The sequence below is a fragment of the Vanacampus margaritifer genome, chromosome 2, assembly GCF_051991255.1.
Source record: "Vanacampus margaritifer isolate UIUO_Vmar chromosome 2, RoL_Vmar_1.0, whole genome shotgun sequence".
NCBI lineage: Eukaryota > Metazoa > Chordata > Actinopteri > Syngnathiformes > Syngnathidae > Vanacampus > Vanacampus margaritifer.
Genome location: NC_135433.1, coordinates 28603209 through 28620672, shown reverse-complemented (window position 1 = coordinate 28620672; position 17464 = coordinate 28603209). Strand labels below are relative to the sequence as shown.

At 38.8% G+C, this 17464-nt stretch overlaps 2 protein-coding genes across 4 annotated transcripts; one reads left to right on the top strand and one right to left on the bottom strand.

The window, feature by feature from the left end:
• Positions 1–166: 166 nt before the first annotated feature.
• On the top strand, positions 167–16220 carry LOC144043277 (uncharacterized). 2 transcript variants are annotated; one of them, XM_077556713.1, is made up of 2 exons: positions 167–508; positions 2527–4872. In XM_077556713.1, the coding sequence occupies exons 1-2, from the start codon at positions 478–480 to the stop codon at positions 3948–3950; spliced, it is 1455 nt and encodes a 484-aa protein (XP_077412839.1). In that variant the 5' UTR covers positions 167–477; the 3' UTR covers positions 3951–4872. The 2 variants fall into 2 exon arrangements, with proteins under 2 accessions (XP_077412839.1, XP_077412840.1); XM_077556714.1 differs by lacking the exons at positions 167–508; positions 2527–4872 and adding exons at positions 13075–13481; positions 14217–16220.
• On the bottom strand, positions 8995–15678 carry LOC144043276 (uncharacterized). 2 transcript variants are annotated; one of them, XM_077556712.1, is made up of 2 exons: positions 15584–15678; positions 8995–10855 (listed from the first exon to the last, which is right to left on the bottom strand). In XM_077556712.1, the coding sequence occupies exons 1-2, from the start codon at positions 15597–15599 to the stop codon at positions 9447–9449; spliced, it is 1425 nt and encodes a 474-aa protein (XP_077412838.1). In that variant the 5' UTR covers positions 15600–15678; the 3' UTR covers positions 8995–9446. The 2 variants fall into 2 exon arrangements, with proteins under 2 accessions (XP_077412838.1, XP_077412837.1); XM_077556711.1 differs by lacking the exon at positions 15584–15678 and adding an exon at positions 12444–12809.
• Positions 16221–17464: the final 1244 nt, after the last annotated feature.

Genomic DNA, 17464 nt, shown 5'->3' with positions numbered 1-17464 from the left:
CCATAAGGGGAACATGTTATTGTAAGAGATATGAGAGCAAAAGAAGCTACCCAATTTGTGGCCTTGTTACAGACAATATGTTTTTAAATATTGTATTCTAAAAATAATTCAGAAAACTCCTAACCAGGAGGTGGCGGAAATGCATCATTACGTTGTTTGCCAACGGCCACAGATGTACAAGAAGAAGAACAACGACAACGAAAGGCGAGACGCTACTACGAAGAAGGACAAATGCGCTTTGCCAATTTTTCCTGTCATTTGTAGCCATCGAGCTAAACTTCGACTTGGACCGTCCTGTTTGATGCACTGTACTAAAGCATAATTTGATGCATTCCGTGTCCACTTAAAGCTTTGTGGGCCTAGCATGTCTTAGCTTAGCTTGCCAGCTGCTAACAAGGACGCCCGTTTGTGATCAACACGCTGCAAGTGTCAGGAGGAACTTTGTGGACAACGACAATTACTGGACGTCATTGCAAGATGAAGCCAACATTTGTGCTTCACAGAGCAGGTTGGGTTACTTACTATCACTTGTTGATGAAATACTTTACATTATGCCGTTTCTGTCTCCGCTCATTGAAAATAATCGGACTTTGGATCGTTGTAATTCGATTTATGAGGATTATTTTAAAAATGTGATGAAATTTTGTTTGACTACTATAACAATTTGCCTGGTTTGTATGATAATCACAGACAAAAGCAGTACAATACACCGTTTGTTTTCATTTCATAAAGGAAGCATTGCATTGCATTGTGGAAAGATCAGAAATGCCTGGATGTGAGGAATTCTCAGTTATCGGCAAAAAGTACACACGGGCAATTGTGATAATTTACATATATACAAAATGAATAATATGAGCCTGACATTTGATCGCTGTGAAACCCCACGCCACTTTAATTAATGCTCATTTAACTTCTGCACATAATGGGGTAGATGCCACAGACTTCCGACTTCCAGGTTTCACACATCAGCATTGTTTCCTGGCCGCGTTCCAACACTCGCACCCCCACCCCTAACCCGAACCCTGCCGGAATCACGTGAAGGCAACATTATCAGTCCACATTCACTATTATGGCACCAAATAAGTTGAAAATGCTTATGGATCACCTAAGTCGCGTGTTTGGGAGTATTTTGGCAATTAGGGGTGAAACAAGACGTCAAATTAATGATGCAGGATTTTTTTCTGCCTGCAGGAAACATTCTAAGTAACACACCACCAACGCTAAGGCTAACTTCAAAATAAAGCTTACTAGATAATACATTGATGCCAATGCAATAGCCTAAGCTGACTTTTACTTTGAAGTTGACCCTCGTGGGGACATGACGGCTAGCTTGACTTCCCATTTCGAAGTGTAGGATTTTTTTTATATCGTAGTTTTTATTGACATTACAGTTGTAACAAATATCAACACAACACTATCCTAAATTCATATTTAATCGCTAATTTAGGATGGTGGAAACTGCACAAGTCTCGACATTGGTGGCAAAAAGTTAGCTGCTAGCATTAGCAAGGAGTGCCTGGCAGACAACAAACAGTTTGTTCAAACTATTAAAAGCTGTTGTTCTTATGTTCTATTACATCCAAATGTTATTGTGAGTTGTAATTTTGTTAACTATGAATGTTAAGTTAAGGTTCTGTTTACAGTCTCTGCAGCTCGCTCATATAAGTAAAGTAAATTACGCTGTGAGATTGGTGGCGCTACAATGAATGGATGAAACCGAAGCTCACCGGCTACATAAACACTCAAAGTGCGTAAGAGCACGCACGACCGCGTTACGTAAACATTTCTCCAGATTGATTGACAGAATGGAGGACGAACCGTTAAGATGATCCACCCGGAAAACGCAGCCAAAACACATCCTCCACTATACCATTAAGTTTAAATAAGTAAATAAATGTGACATGCTTTTTCTGTTTACTTTTTTCTTAACGAGACAGTGTCCCATCACTGGTGAGCTTTTTTAAAATTATTATTTAGAAAAGACTCCAGTTAGTAGTATGTACATTTTTTTTTTTTTTTTTTTTTTAATAAGGACACTGCAAACAAACTGCAAATGCACCTGTTTGTCCACCCAATTCTTTAATGTGTTTTATACAACTAGGGCTGGGTGATATGGCTGAAAAATGTATCATGATATAAGTATTTCATATCAGTCGATATTAATAATATATATTTTTAATCTATTTAAAATGAGAAAAACAATTACATTAATTAAAGACAAAATACAAAATAAAACACAACTATCCAAAGGGAAAATAGCATATTATCAGATAGGAAAACACATTTTCAAGGATACTGCTTGTGTATACAATACATTGTAACTAGTGATTAAATTGCATTTTTCATCTGTCGGACTTAAAAGTGCCCCCCCCCCCCCCCCCCCGAAAAATGCAAAGGATATGAATCAATTTGAAACTCATTCTCCAACGTCAACACAAATGGCTAATCGGGATTTTGGCTGCAAATCTGATCTCTGCTAAATATAAACCATAATACCATGTGTGTTTGTTTTCTTGTGACACGCAGACATCAGTGAAGATGTTCATCCTGAGTGGCAGGACTCAGAGCCCCCCCTTCACATTAAAGAGGAAGAAGAGGATGAAGAGGTCGCCCTCTTTAAAGAGGAAGAGGAGGAGCAGCCTCCTTATATCAAAAAAGAGGTGGAGGAGGAGCCAGAGCACCCGTGCACGGAGGAGAAAGGAGTCGAGCACCCCTATATCAAAGAGGAGGACGAGGAGGAGTTGCCATCAATTTGTGTCCGTTTGACTCGTGACGATGAAGGTCCAAGTGAGGGGAGCAGAGGGGTGGAGCCTCCAAGTAGCAGCTCATATCAACACATGACAACAGAAGTTGATGGAGACCACCAGGGAGGATCACAAGCAGACGACCTCTTGGCTCCACTGTCAGATAGTGACGACACATTGTCACATGGCGATGATGACAATAAGGAGGAGGAGTCTGAACGTGATATGACATCTCACAACGACAAGCGCTGGAAATGTTCTCAGTGTGGGAAAGCTTATGTTTATAAGAGTTGTTTCAGACAACACATGAGAATACACACTGGAGAAAATCCTTTTGTCTGCTCCGTTTGTGGCAAAAGATTCTTAGAGAAAGGAAGCTTAACAAAACACACGAGAACACACACTGGTGAGAAACCTTTTGCCTGCACGGACTGTGGCCAACGATTCTCTCGAAAGGGAAGCTTAAGAAGGCACACAAGAACCCACACTGGTGAAAAACCTTTTGCCTGCTCAATTTGTGATCAAAGATTCTCTCAGAAGGGAAGCTTAAGGAAGCACACGATAACTCACACTGGTGACAAACCTTTTACCTGTTCAGTCTGTGGCCAACGATTCTCTCAGAAGGGAAACTTGATTAATCATACTCGAACCCACACGGGTGAGAAACCGTTTGCCTGTTCATATTGTGACCAAAAATTCTATGAGAAGGGAAGCTTAACAAGGCACACAAGAACCCACACTGGTGAAAAACCTTTTACCTGCACAGATTGTGGCCAAAGATTCTCTGAGAAGGGAAGCTTAACAAAACACACAAGAACCCACACTGGCGAGAAACCTTTTACCTGCACCGATTGTGGCCAAAGATTCTCTCGGAAGGGACACTTAAGAACTCACACAAGAACCCACACTGGTGAGAAACCCTTTGTGTGCTCAATTTGTGGCGAAAGATTCTCTTGGAAGGGAAGCTTAATTTATCACACAAGAACACACACTGGTGAGAAACCTTTTGTCTGCTTAGTTTGTGGCCAACGATTCTCCGACAAGAGCATTTTATTAAGACACACAAGAACACACACTGGTGAGAAACCATTTGACTGCTCAGTTTGTAGCCAAAGATTCTCCCAGAAGTATAATGTCAAGAGACACAAGTGTACTGGTGAGGAACGCCGTAACGAAGAAGCTTTGAATAAAAATGTAAAGGTTTAATACCTAAAATAGTTACTAAGATAATTATTAACAAAAAAATGACATGATTCTATGTCTCATCGGTTATTTTATGTTGTACTTTTTGTGTTTTCTAAAAGCGTGTTGTGGCCAAGTGTTGACTATTAGCTAATTTAGCTTCACAGCTAGCGTAGCTGCATCTGACAGATAAAATCATCACATCATAGATGTGTCATCTGCCTTCCAGTTTCAAACCTTGACTGTCGGAATTGTGTTTGATCTGGTTTCATCAGAATCATCATCATCCTTGAATCCAAATGTCTTCGTCTTTGGTGACACTTTCTCACTCAGCCCTTGTTTGTGGCCGGGACATACTGATAGCCGTCGTTCCCAAGGTGGCAAGCACGACACAAAAAATAATTAACTTGTCTTTGAACTAGAAAATAACATTTCTGGAGAAATTGCATGTGAAGGCTGAGATGGAAAATTGTGGAATGATTTTGATTGAATGACATAGAATGAGCTGAATATGTTTACATTGGAATTTTAGTGAATGTGTAGACATTTTGAATAAAGGATAATCTAAACAGTTTAAAGTTAGAATGGTTTGAATCGGTCAAAAAAAAATTGAAATCGGAGGTCAAAAGGAAAATGGTAATTTCATTTTTGCCGCTTATTTTCTACCACACTGAAGGGAATATGCAAGCTTATAGGTGCAACCACATTTAAAAAGTCAGGGCTATTTGTACTCATCTGGGCATTGGCGGTGCATGCATGATGTAGAAAAGCTTTGATATTAACGTTTTAAACTCCAGATGCATCTGTAAACACAGTTTACATGTTCAAAAGGGAATAGGAAGAACGAAGAAGCAAAAAAGTTCTCTCGTCCTACCTTGTATATTTTGACTACGTAATCTGTAATATAACCTCTGTATTACCTAATAAACTCTGAATAATTGATGGAGACGACAGTGAAGTTCATTCTTTTGCGAGGCTCTCATTACTTCTTACAGAGATCATGGCGTAAACCACGCACTGATAAGTGCTTTTAGTGAAAATTGCATTGAAGTTGTCAGGAAGAGTGCAAACGTAAGACGGCTGCCGCTAGGGGCCAATTGATAAATCTATTCTCTCCTCCCCTCTCTCCTTACTTTGACAATATGAGTGCAGTATTTATCTTACCTTATTTGCTGGCAATACAGTTCTTTTACTTTGAGCTTTCTAAACGACTTAAGAAACAAAATCTCTTCATTGTTCCTAGTGTTGCAGCTGAAACACACAATGACAATATCAGCGGTCAAGATAAGACCGACAGACACAATACTTAAAAAAAAAAAAAAAGAACACATAATATTACTAGAGTACATCTTCTGCCGTGTACCTACAAATGGCATGTATGTCAGCGGTATATGTAGTTTGTTAGTTGGCTAACTCTTCTCACAAATTATTTTAACCAACACGGACTAGCGCGCACACATTTTAGGCCTACATATACAGTACAAGCCAAAAATTTCTACACACTTTCTTATTCAATGCATTACTTTGTAGATTCTCACTTAATGTATCAAAACTATGAATGAACAGTGTGGAGTTATATACTTAAAGGATTTTTTTTTTTTTGAAAACATGTTTTATATTATATATTCTTCAAAATAAATGTGCATACTCTTAGCGTTCTTACCTGTGGGAAATCCTTAAAAACTGTTGGAAAACCCTTTTAGGTGACTACCTCGAGATAATGTCAAAAATGGGGGGGGGGGGGGGTAATCAGAGAAAAGGATGGATATTTATTTATGTATTTATGTTATTATTTTCACCTTTTTTTGTTAAGTACATAACTCCACATGTGTACGTTAGTTGTGATAGTTTTGAAGCCTTCAGTGAGAATCTACAATGTACATCCATCCATCCATCTTCTGCCACTTTACAATGTACATAGTGATGAAAATAAAGCAAATGTATTGAACGAGAAGGTGTGTCCAAACTTTTGGCTCGTACTGTATACATAGCATATACAATGCTTAAAACCATTAAGGGAACACTTTGTCCTTTTAATTTTTTTTTTTATCAGCATATGTTGTACATCACAAAACAATTAAGACAAAAACAAGCCCCATTGTCAATCATTAATGGTTATCTTTTCTAACTGAAGTGCTGCAACTTGAAAGGAGCTCTAGACTGTAAGTCCTTGGTTATTTTTTGCCACATGATGCCGGGATCTGGATCAATGATCACCTATCACCTTAGTACACACGCAAGCTTGCAATCTCTGAAAGTTATTTCATCAAATTGATTCAATAGATTTCTTCGAGTCCAGTGACCCCAAGGTTGTCCAGGCAGGAGGAATCCAGGTCGCAAATGGAGAGCTGCCCAGGCTGTGGATGTTGCAGAGTCAAAGTTAAGGCACTAGTGGCTATGGTGGCACAAGGAGGAGCGGGTTTAGGTAGCGGCAGGACCCCACACGTTGAAAAGGCACAGGGTAGAGAGAGGTGGCTGCTAATCCTTGAGGAGGTGCGAGCAAGAGTAGAGGAGAAGCGGGATGGTGGGAATGAGGCAGCCTGGACCAGATGGGAGCAAGCGCTGGAGCGAAAAGTTACTTGGACTGAAAAAACTGTAGCCGTAGAATAGTAGCGTAAACTAGCGTGTGGTTTGCGCACTGCCCACTATTAACTGGATGTGTCCTGTGATCATCTACCGGAACACAGCCGCAGTCAACAACAACAAAAAAACAATTACACAAGAACGCCTGTAGAAGGAGACAAAACACCACAAAAAGGGCAGGTCCAACAGGTTATGATAACATACCTTGCAACACCAATAATTTTGTTAATTCCTCGAAAGTGTTCCACCGTTTTGTTGTGATACTAGTCTCTTTTTGGCCCACAAGAGCCCATAATATGTAGCCCATGTAATATTGACCAATTGTTTAAATGTAGGCTTATAAACACGACTATGCCAAACATATACATCCTGAAATCAATGGACAAGCGGACAATTATTGGGAATATACCTTGATGAATCACTAAATTTAAAAAAACATATTGATTCTCTTGTTTAAAAAAAAAAGTGTGCCTCTTCACTGAACTGAGACATTTTCTTCCAACTCCGACGCTCCTTACATTATACAAAACGTTATTAGAACCCCATCTCCATTACTGCAATGTAATTTGGTACAACACTTTTCCCAGCTTTACAAAAACTACTCCAAGCTCTGCAAAACAAAGTGGTACGTATTTTTTCCTGGTCTGAATACAATGCCCCCTATTCGCCACTTTTTCATCATCATGGACTATTAACTCATTCACTGCCATTGACGGCTATAGATGTCAAAAATTCACTTTATTTCTATAAGTTTAACATTTTTTCCCCACTTTTGTTAACAAAAGAATGAAAACCTAGGGAAAAAATGTTGTATTGTACATTTAGAACATATATAAAGTTTGTGATTAATCGTGAGTTAACTAGAGAAGACTAATTATGAATAAAAAATGTAATCGCCGGACGCCCCTAATTTTTAATATTTTTTTTTTTAAGAAAAGGGTTATTTAAAAAAACAAACATTTTTTAAAGAAAATATTAAAAAAAATATTTTTTTTTATAGAAAAGATTGAAAATTAAAAAAAATTGTAATTCAAATTATTTTTTAAAGAAAAGATGATTAAAAAAAATAATTCAAATAATTAAAAATAATAATTCAAATAAATAAATACAAAAATAAAAAACACAATAATTACATTTTTTTAAAGAAAAGATTATTTAAAAAAAATACAAAATAATTAAAATATTTTGTTAAATAGAAAAGATTATTATTTTTAAATAATTCCATTTTTGTTTTTATAGAAAAGATTATTCAAAAATTAGGGGCGTCAGGCAATTACAATTTGTAATTGTAAATAATTGCATGATTTTACTAGTTAACTCACGATTAATCACAAATTTTATATCTGTTCTAAATGAACAATAAAAAAAATCTAGTTTTTCATACTTTTGTTAACAAAAGTGGAAAACAATTTTAAACTAATCAAAATAGTTTAAATGAATTTTGACGTCTATAACCGTCAATGGCAGTGAATGAGTTAAGAGATCAGTATGTACCATAACGCATGTTTAATGTATCAAGTCGTCAAAAATTTGAACCCTTAACTCACTTAGCTTATTCCACCTGCTCCTCCCAACATGGACACACAAATCAGTAGCACCAGGAATAAAGGCGTCATCATATGAAAAAGTGAATGCTCAAGACAACCATTTTAAACAGGGCTGGGCACATTTGGTCATCGAGGGCCGGAGTCCTTCAGGTTTTGGATGTTTCCCTTCTCCAACACAGCTGATATATGATCAGATCATCAGCAACGCTCTGCAGAAGCTTGGTAACGATCCTGTTGAATGGAATCAGATGCATGCTTGCACAAACGTGATTTGATTTCTAGGATCGAGGACAAAGGATGATAAACCGTAGAATGTTCCAGCCAATGGTTGAGCGAGAAGTAAGTCCTCCCATCAAACGCAACCCTGACCAGTGTGGATGATGCTGATGCTGAGAGGAAGTTATCTCGTCCTCAACAACAAATCAACTTGACCACACCACTTGACTACAAAAAGCCAGATGGGAACGAAGCTGCGCTCTTCTCTTGTTGTCTTAGTGTGTGGCTTTATGGGCCGGCAAGAGAAAGTCGATAGCCCAGGATTCTGTAAACTGTACTATTGCTGAACTTTGGAATAAAAAAATAGACAAAATGCAAAAAGTCTATGTGAGTCTTTTTTATTTGGTTTTCTTGTTGAAAAATATAATGAACGCAATTGAAAACCTCCTAAGTCACAATTTGTAATAATAATAATAATGCATCAGATTTATATAGCGCTTTTTCTGGACACTGAATATATTATTCATGAACACACACATTCACACTCTGGTGGCAGTAGACTACATAAACTACGTACAACCGCCAGTGTGCGCCTGCGGCCCTTCCGACCACCACCAAACATTCACACCATTCGTGCACATTTATTTATTTATTTTTAATCTATACTATTTGTCAGTCCACTCGTGTGAGTTTTTTTTATTTATTTTATTATTATTATTATATATATATTTTTTACAAATTATTAACCAATCAAACGTGTTGAAAATGGCCCGTCCCCTTTTATGATGAAATGTTAAGGGTAGAACAAACGTGCTGTTTTTGGAGTCTCCTGAAAAGTGATGATTTTGAAGGTAGAGCCGTACAAGATTATAAATATAAATAGAGAGAGAGAGAGAGCGAGGTAAGGCAACAGAACAGATTAAAACAATTCAACTTCACTGACAAGACACGGTACAGTATAGATTATATAGTTACATTACAAAATGTCCATTTTTTTCAGGATCCCATATGCTATTTTCCATTAGACAACATTAGACAAAGCAGAAGTATTCTTGCATGTGTTTTAGCATGCATGCTAATTCTCAACACTCACAGCAAGTAATTAAGTCAGAGACAAAGTCACAAGTTTCAAACTTGTCTTTGAAGATGACGTGACAGATGACAGGTGGGACCATCATTGATCACCGCTATTCTCACCAACACACTTGTGCGTCTTGACCTTTCCTTTCTGAGAGAATGTTTTGCTACAAACTAAGCAGGAAAAAGGTTTCTCCCCTGTGTGTGTTCTTCTGTGACTTTTTAAGGTTCCCTTCTGAGAGAAACTTTGACCACAAATTGTGCAGGAAAAAGGTTTCTCTCCAGTGTGTCTTCTAGTGTGTGTGGTCAAATGGCTTTTATGAGTAAATCCTTGACCACAAAATGAGCAGGCAAAAGGTTTCTCACCAGTGTGCGTTCTTTTGTGTATTTTAAGGGTTCCGTTCTGAGAGAATCTTTTGCCACAAACTGAACAGCAAAAAGGTTTCTCGCCAGTGTGTGTTCTTGTGTGTGTTGTCAGCTGTCCCTTCGTACAGAATCTTTTACCACACACTGAGCAGGCGAAGGGTTTTTGGCCATCGTGTGTTCTTGTGTGTATTTTTAAACACTGCTTCTCAGAGAATTTTTGACCACAAACTGAGCAGGAAAAAGGTTTCTCTCCTGTGTGTTTTCTTGTGTGTCTTGATAAGTTTCTCTTTTCCGAAAATTTTTCATCACAAACTGAGCAGGAGAAAGGTTTCTCTCCGGTGTGTTTTCTTGTGTGATTTGATAAGTTTCTCTTTTCAGAAAATCTTTGGCCACAAACTGAGCAGGCAAAAGATTTCTCACCAGTGTGTTTTCTTGTGTGATTTCTTAAGCTTCCCTTTTGAGTGAATCTTTCGCCACAAACTGAGCAGACAAAAGGTTTCTCTCCGGTGTGTTTTCTAACGTGATTTCTTAAGCTTTTCTTTTGAGTAAATCTTTTACCACAAACCGAGCAGATGAATGGTTTCTCTCCAGTGTGCACTCTCATATGCCTTTTCATTTGAGACTTGAAAACAAAAGTTTTCCCACATTGAGAACATTTCCAGTGTTTGTTGTCACTGTGACATGTCATACCACGTTTAGAATGTTCATCATCATTATCATCATCATCATCCTCATCATCAGTGCGAGGGGAGTGTGATGTGTGGTCACTATCCGATAGTGGAGCTATGTGGCTGTCTGTTTGTGATGGTCCAAAGTGTGCTCCATCACCTTCTGTCATGTTGCTTGGAGGCTCCGCCCCTCTGCTCTCCTCACTTGGATCGTCATCTTCCTCTTCACTCTTCAAAGGGACACCAGTCAATCGAACCTTGATGATTTCCTCTTGCTCTTCCTCTTTAATGTGTAGGAACTCCTCCTCTTCTTTTATGTAAGAGTAGCATGACTCCTCTTTTTTAAAGCGGGATAATCCTTCAGGTAGAAACACTTCCCCCTCCTCTTTGATGTGAGCTTTTTTGTCCTCTTCTTCTTTAATGAATGGGGATTTTGGGTCCTGCTGCCCGAGATGAAGTTCTTCACAGATGTCTGAAAGACACAAGAAAATAAATCTCACTGGTTTATCTTTAGCCTCCTTAGTACTCATTCCTGTTTTCATGTTGGCGCAAATTCAACCCTGGCACATAATTTCAAAAAAAAATTAATAATTCAAGCATTTTAAAACGTATTGCTCGAATGCAAGTACTTGAATCCTAACTCACAATTAAGTAGCTGTTAGATATTATTAACATTTTTAATTCTTCATTTCATATATTAACCATTGTTACACATTATTAACATTTTAGTTCTTTATATTGACCTTGTCGAGATGTTTTGTGTCCTGGGCAGAGCAGGTGGTGTTGACTTCGTATAGTCTGACCTTAAGCTGGGACATACTATTTAGTCTAAAAAGTTCCTTCTCAGCGTTTTGTGCGAAAACACATTTAGTCCTTGAACAGAATTTGTCCCAAAAACACACCCACACCTGACCTTGTTTACGCCATCTGCTCACGGAAAAGTACCAAGAGTATGTTTAGTCTATAAATGAAAAGAGAGGAGGTCTTTTAACTATAAGAAGCCATTCCACACATGGAAGAAACACATTTGACGCTCTGAATCCCACCTGTTTAAGTGATGAATTAGAGGCTGTTATTTGACCAGAGATCTCTGTTAGATTAAAAAATCATTTTTGCAAAGGTGTTTTTTCTTACATTAAATCTATCTTCAAATTTTGGAACACGCAAAGAGGAAATTTATTTTCATTCCTCAACAGTAGCCTAGTTCTAACTTTTTATTTAGGTGTAAACAAATGAATAACGCGTCACATGCGGGTAACACCCAGTGGCAATAACAATTTGACATTTTTAGAGAAAATTAACCGACTCTCCCCTTATTAATAAAAAAACTGCATCCAGTATTTCTCCCTATAACATGAGAATTGCAAACTGTGCGCACAACACAACATAAAACTGTGCATTTGAACAAGACAAAAGCAAAAGAAAACAAAACATAAAAGAGGTATAATCAGACAATAAATTCTTCAAATGATCAAATACCAATGAGGCTTGCTTTGTTTTAACCCTCCTTAATGTCCTTTCAAAACTTTAATTTTCCTTAAAATAAATAAATAAATAAATAAATAAATAAAGGTCGACGTTTAAATCACGGTTGATTTGAGGACGTTGTACATGCTTTGTTCAGAGGTAACGCGTTTCCGATGGAGTTGTGTTGTTGATATTGTATAGATTGTTTATATTCAAATTTTGTACATGTTTTGTATACTGTTTTGTTCAAATTAACTAATTTGTCATTTTATAAAGTTGTTTATTTGTTTAAAAAATATATTTGCGTTAAAAAAAGAAGCTCGAAGCAACGTGTTTCCGGTAGAGGTCACGTGTTTCCGGTGAGGCTTCACTCGCCCGGCGTCTGCAGAATGGCGAATACGCACACGATTACGTCAATTATCATGATGACGCGCCTTGCATGCAGGGGTCTATTTTTTTTAAATGCAGGGCTCTAATGGTCGCAGAATAGTGCATGGCCCACATTAGCTACATTCAGCGTAAGGGTAATCTTCACAGGAATATTGTTGAACATAGGGAGGTTTTTCCCAGGTGAGAGTAATAAAAGACCAAACCTGCTGTGTGTAACGCATCTCGAGGCTTCTTGCTAACAGCCTCCACTAGTTGACGTTCACATTCGTTGTCCTCTTTTGCTCCACAAAGTTCCTCTTCGCGCTCTGCTATCCTTCTTGCACACATTTTCACGTGACAATCATCTCACACTTGATAGGTGCTGAGCGAGGTTTCACAAATGCGCCTCTTTGTTAGCGGTCCAGAAAACTAAACCATGCGGACGACGGAAGGATAATAAATTATGTTTTAGTCCAGTAAGGTAGTAATTTGCATACTGCATAGAAGAATCAGTACGTTCGGTACAAATTTAAGAAAACATGTTTTGTGGTGCAGATATGGTGGTTGGTGTGCGGAGGTAGCCGACAATGTACGGCAATTCCACTTGGACAATTTTGTGTTAAACCGTTAAGCGATTTCAAACAAAAAAAGGATAGGCATAGCACACACAAAAAGAGACAATAAATTGGCTTGTAAATTACTTGAACGTGTTAAGTTAATGATTGGTGAATAGACGGGAGCTCATGTTAATTGTTTTTTAAAAATACACTACACTGGATATTCTTTTTGCTCGTTTGTCGAGACTCACGTTCCTGACACAAAGTTTGTCCTAGTGGCTTTGCCGTATATTATTAGGTACGGCGCAAATGTCTTTTTGACTGAATACTGTACTACACTGTTTATTTAGCACCAAGCGTATTGAAAACTCAACGTATTGCGCCCATCAATAAATCACTGGACAACATGCATTTAATCTTCGTGTCCGTTTTAAATCGTCTCGGTTCACGTTGAAGCTCTCGGCCTTGCTGAGCTTAGTTTAGCTTAGCTTGCTAACCGCTAACAAAGAGACGCGTTGGGATCCACACATCGCTCAGCAGAGATCAAGTGTGAGCGTAAAGTGTTTTGATTATCGTGTGAAATGTGCGCAAAAAGGACATCAGAGTACGAGGAGAAACTTTGTGACGCCAAAGAGAACGAGCGACAACGGCGACTACTGGACGCTGTTTGCAAGAAGCAGCCTCCAGATGTGCCGCAAAGAGCAGGTTTGTTCACTACGTAAACCCACTTTTTTTAATCACTCACTTTCTGTTATTAACAAAAGTCCATTTTTTTTTAATGAACCCAGACCTTCAGCTAAAAAAATATGCTTCTAGTGGCCCAGGGGACGCAGGTGGGTTTGTGGAACTTTGGGGGCAGATATCAAACGTCCAAAAAAAATTAATAGATATTTTACATACGGATATGGTATGGCCATGGGCGAATATTGTGGGATGGGTGACGTCCCACACCATCACGATGATCACACTATTCTCACCAATGTAGGAATGGACGGGTGTTGAATTAAATACACTAGTAGTAAGCGAACAATAATCCAATAAGAGGGTGGATAAACAAGTCTGTGTAAAGTGTGATCCTATCTGTAATAGACTACAGCAAAGCAAGATTGCAAGTAGAAACCATGTTTTAACACCTACCAATATTCATTTATTTCTAAAAAAAAAGATATTATAAAAGTCATAGTCCATATATAACAAAAACTAAAATGTCTTAAATTTTTGTTAAATGCGGAAAGCGTGTGTACAATATGCAGGGTTTACTGTCTTACCATTCTTGATATATATTGTTTTACACACTTTATTTTCCACTCCCCCCTACTGAATCGTTTACACATCTGGCTTGCCTGATAACCTCGAACAACGATTACACAATGTTAGATTCCCAACATGAGAATTGACTTAACCAAACCAAACGTGTGTTTTTCTTCTTGTGTCCTGTAGGCGTCAGTGAAGATGATTGTGCTGAACAGCAGGAGCTAGAGTCCTTTCACATTAAACAGGAAGTGGAGGACAAAGATTCCCCAGAGCCAGTTGACATTAAAAGGACAGAGAAGCCAGAACCCTCCCACATAAAAGAGGAAGCGCACGAGCCACCATATGTTAAAGAAGAGAACGATATTATCACGTTACCTTCAACTGGTGTCCGTTTGAATAGTGATGATGAAAGTCAAAGTGAAGCGAGCGGAGGGACGGAACCTCCAAGCAGCAGCAGCTCAAGTCAACACCTGACAACAGAAGGTGATGATGACCACCGAGGAGGATCACAAGCCGGCGGCCTCTTAGCGCCACTATCAGATAGTGATGACACAACGTCACACACTCCTGACACTGATGATGATGATGAAGAGTCTGAAGGAGATGTGACGTGTCGCACTGACGACAAACGCTGGAAATGTTCTCAATGTGGGAAAACATTTGCTTATAAGTGGGGTCTGAAACAACACTTAAGAATACACACTGGGGAAAAACCCTTTGCTTGCTCAGATTGCGGTAAGCGATTCACTCAGAAGGGTTATCTAAAAGTACACAGAAGAACACACACAGGGGAGAAACCTTTTGTTTGCTCAATTTGCGGTCAAAGATATTCTCAAAAAACCAATTTGATTACACACACGAGAACACACACGGGGGAGAAACCTTTTGTCTGCCCAGTTTGTGGGCAAAGATTCTCTGAGAGCGGAAGCTTAACAACCCACACAAGAATACACACTGGAGAGAAACCCTTTGAATGCTCGGTTTGTAGTCAAAGATTCTCTGATAAGGGAAACTTAACAACACACACGAGAACACACACTGGCGAGAAACCGTTTGCCTGTTCAGCTTGTAGTCAGACATTCTCCACGAAAATACAGTTAACAAATCACACGAGAACACACACTGGAGAGAAACCTTTTGCCTGCTCAGCTTGTGGCCAAAGATTCTCTCAGAAGGGAAACTTAAAAGCACACATGAGAACGCACTCGGGTGAGAAACCTTTTGCCTGCTCAGTTTGTGGTCAAAGATTCTCAGAGAACGGGAGCTTAAGAAGACACTCAAGAATACACACTGGCGAGAAAAAATTTGCTTGCTCAGTTTATAGTCAAAAATTATTTGATCACGGAAGCTTACGGAAACACACAAGAACGCATAATGGGGAGAAATCTTTTGCTGGCTCAACTTGTGACCAAAACTTTTCTCGCAACGGCCAGGTTAGGAGGTACAAGTGTGCTGGTGAGAAGAACAGCGATCCAATAAGCTTGAAATGAAAATGTGTATGTCTCCAACTGAAACTAGTTGCTATGATTCCGATTTTAATCAAACTACAGTACCTTGTGTTCTATGCATCTTCTTCAAAGTCTCTTGTGAATGGACATCACTGAAACCGACGCATCTGGTGTGTCCAGAATTTTTTTGTGTCGACTGTATTGACAATTTCGATCTTACGTCACAAGTCAAAATGGTGGTTTTATGCTGCATTCGAGAAGGGTTTGAATTTAGTCGGATTTATCCCACTCGAAGTGTGACAGTTCTGCCCTCAAAGCATTTGAGGCAAATGTAAACAACAACGATGGCTGATTCTGATAAATTCGTTGTTGTTCTGGTTAAAACAATCATTCCAAATCACGTTGTGTCATGTGAACAGTCGCTTTGAAGTCGAAGCTGACACAATCAGAGTAGGATTAATCTGATTTCCCACTATCCTTAAATGCAACATTTATCCTCGGTGAAATGATCCTCTCTGTCCTTTGAAAAGCATTTGACTTTGGATCATATTTGATTTGTGAGGATTCTTTTGATTATAAAATGTGATAAAATGTTGTTTGACTACTATAACAGCATGCCGTGTTTGTTTGTATGCTAGTCACAGGCAAAAGCAATTCAATACGCAGTGGAAATAAAGAGTTGCATTGTGGAAACATATGAAATGCCCGGAGTTGTCAATTGGTTGAAATAGACTGTGAAGGAAATCTTACTCTTTGTGATTATGAATAAAAATACAACTCTTGAAACAGATAAAGGTTGTCTCTTGAGTCCTCATTGAAGAGCAAACTATTTCCAACGTCTTTTCCGGACTCAGGCAACCGAAGCAACGGTCAGGCATGTCAAGATAGCTCAACGGATGCTACATTTTGCATGATTTATTTGTAATAAGAGTGTCACAACAGGCTTTCCGCTAACGTGTTATTAGCCCCGCCCCCTTCTCAGGAGAGGAATGTGGTTTATTTTATGATACTTTACTTAAGTCGTTTTTAACAGGAAGCCCCGTTGCAGTTGCTGTCTTGCTGTCTAAAGGGGGATTTGACCGAAGGCTGAGAAAATAATTTGTAAATATATAATACCACTCCTTCATTTCCTGTTTTTCATGAACGGGCAAATTGATTAATCCAGGTGTGTCTGGCCATTGTCGTTGTGGTTACTGAGGTTGCTGGATTAATTGGTTTACCCAATCATGAAAGACAGGAAATGAAGTAGTGGATTTGTGCAAAGAGCTCATAGGGCCACCCACTGGCCCCGGTGTAGCACCATCCCTGCTTGAAACCACAAAATGGTGACCTGAACTTTTTCACCTCTTTGAAATTTATCACAGATCTCCATAAGGATGGGGTCAATGACCTGGAAACACAGAATGTAGTGTATAGGATTAAATGTGTGCAGTCACTGCAATGTCAAAACCTGTATAACAGAGAATGCATCAAAATGGCACATAAAACTGTACATCAAATTCTGAAAGGGGAATCGGATGGACTTCATTTAGCAACATTTTGGCTTACACAAAAAAATTGAGAATTTAGATTTTGGATTGGCAGCCAATGCCCGTTGGTGGACCAAGCAAGGCCAACCACCGCCAGAGGGTGGAAAGGAGGTAAATTGTGGTCTGTGGAAGTGGGATGGTGAGGTGTTTTACAAAATTAAGATTTTTAGAAGTAGCGCAGCTAAAACTGTGGGGAACGTTGGAGCCCCCCCCCCCCCCAAAAAAAGTAATCATTGAAAAAATATAGTAAAAAACACCTTGCTCGCTCAGTAGGGACTCCTGGTGTTTCGCGGAGGGAGAGCAGATACCTCTGCAAACGTCACTCTTCAAAAGGAAAAGGTCTCTGCCGCTTTCTAGTGGGAAATTTTTATATTTCATTCTCCTAATTGTCTTTTTTTGTTACCCTAAACGTTTTATTTTAATTTCAGTCACTTCATACTAGATTCCCTAAATCCGA

Bases quoted from the DNA above. Each gene is read 5' to 3' on its own strand.
- LOC144043276 (XM_077556711.1), bottom strand. From the start codon at position 12,567: ATGTGTGCAAGAAGGATAGCAGAGCGCGAAGAGGAACTTTGTGGAGCA. The intron at 10,856-12,443 runs GTTTGGTCTTTT...TGTGTCTTTCAG, and splicing joins AGATGCGTTACACACAGCAG to ACATCTGTGAAGAACTTCAT.
- LOC144043277 (XM_077556713.1), top strand. From the start codon at position 478: ATGAAGCCAACATTTGTGCTTCACAGAGCAG. The intron at 509-2,526 runs GTTGGGTTACTT...TGTGACACGCAG, and splicing joins ATTTGTGCTTCACAGAGCAG to ACATCAGTGAAGATGTTCAT.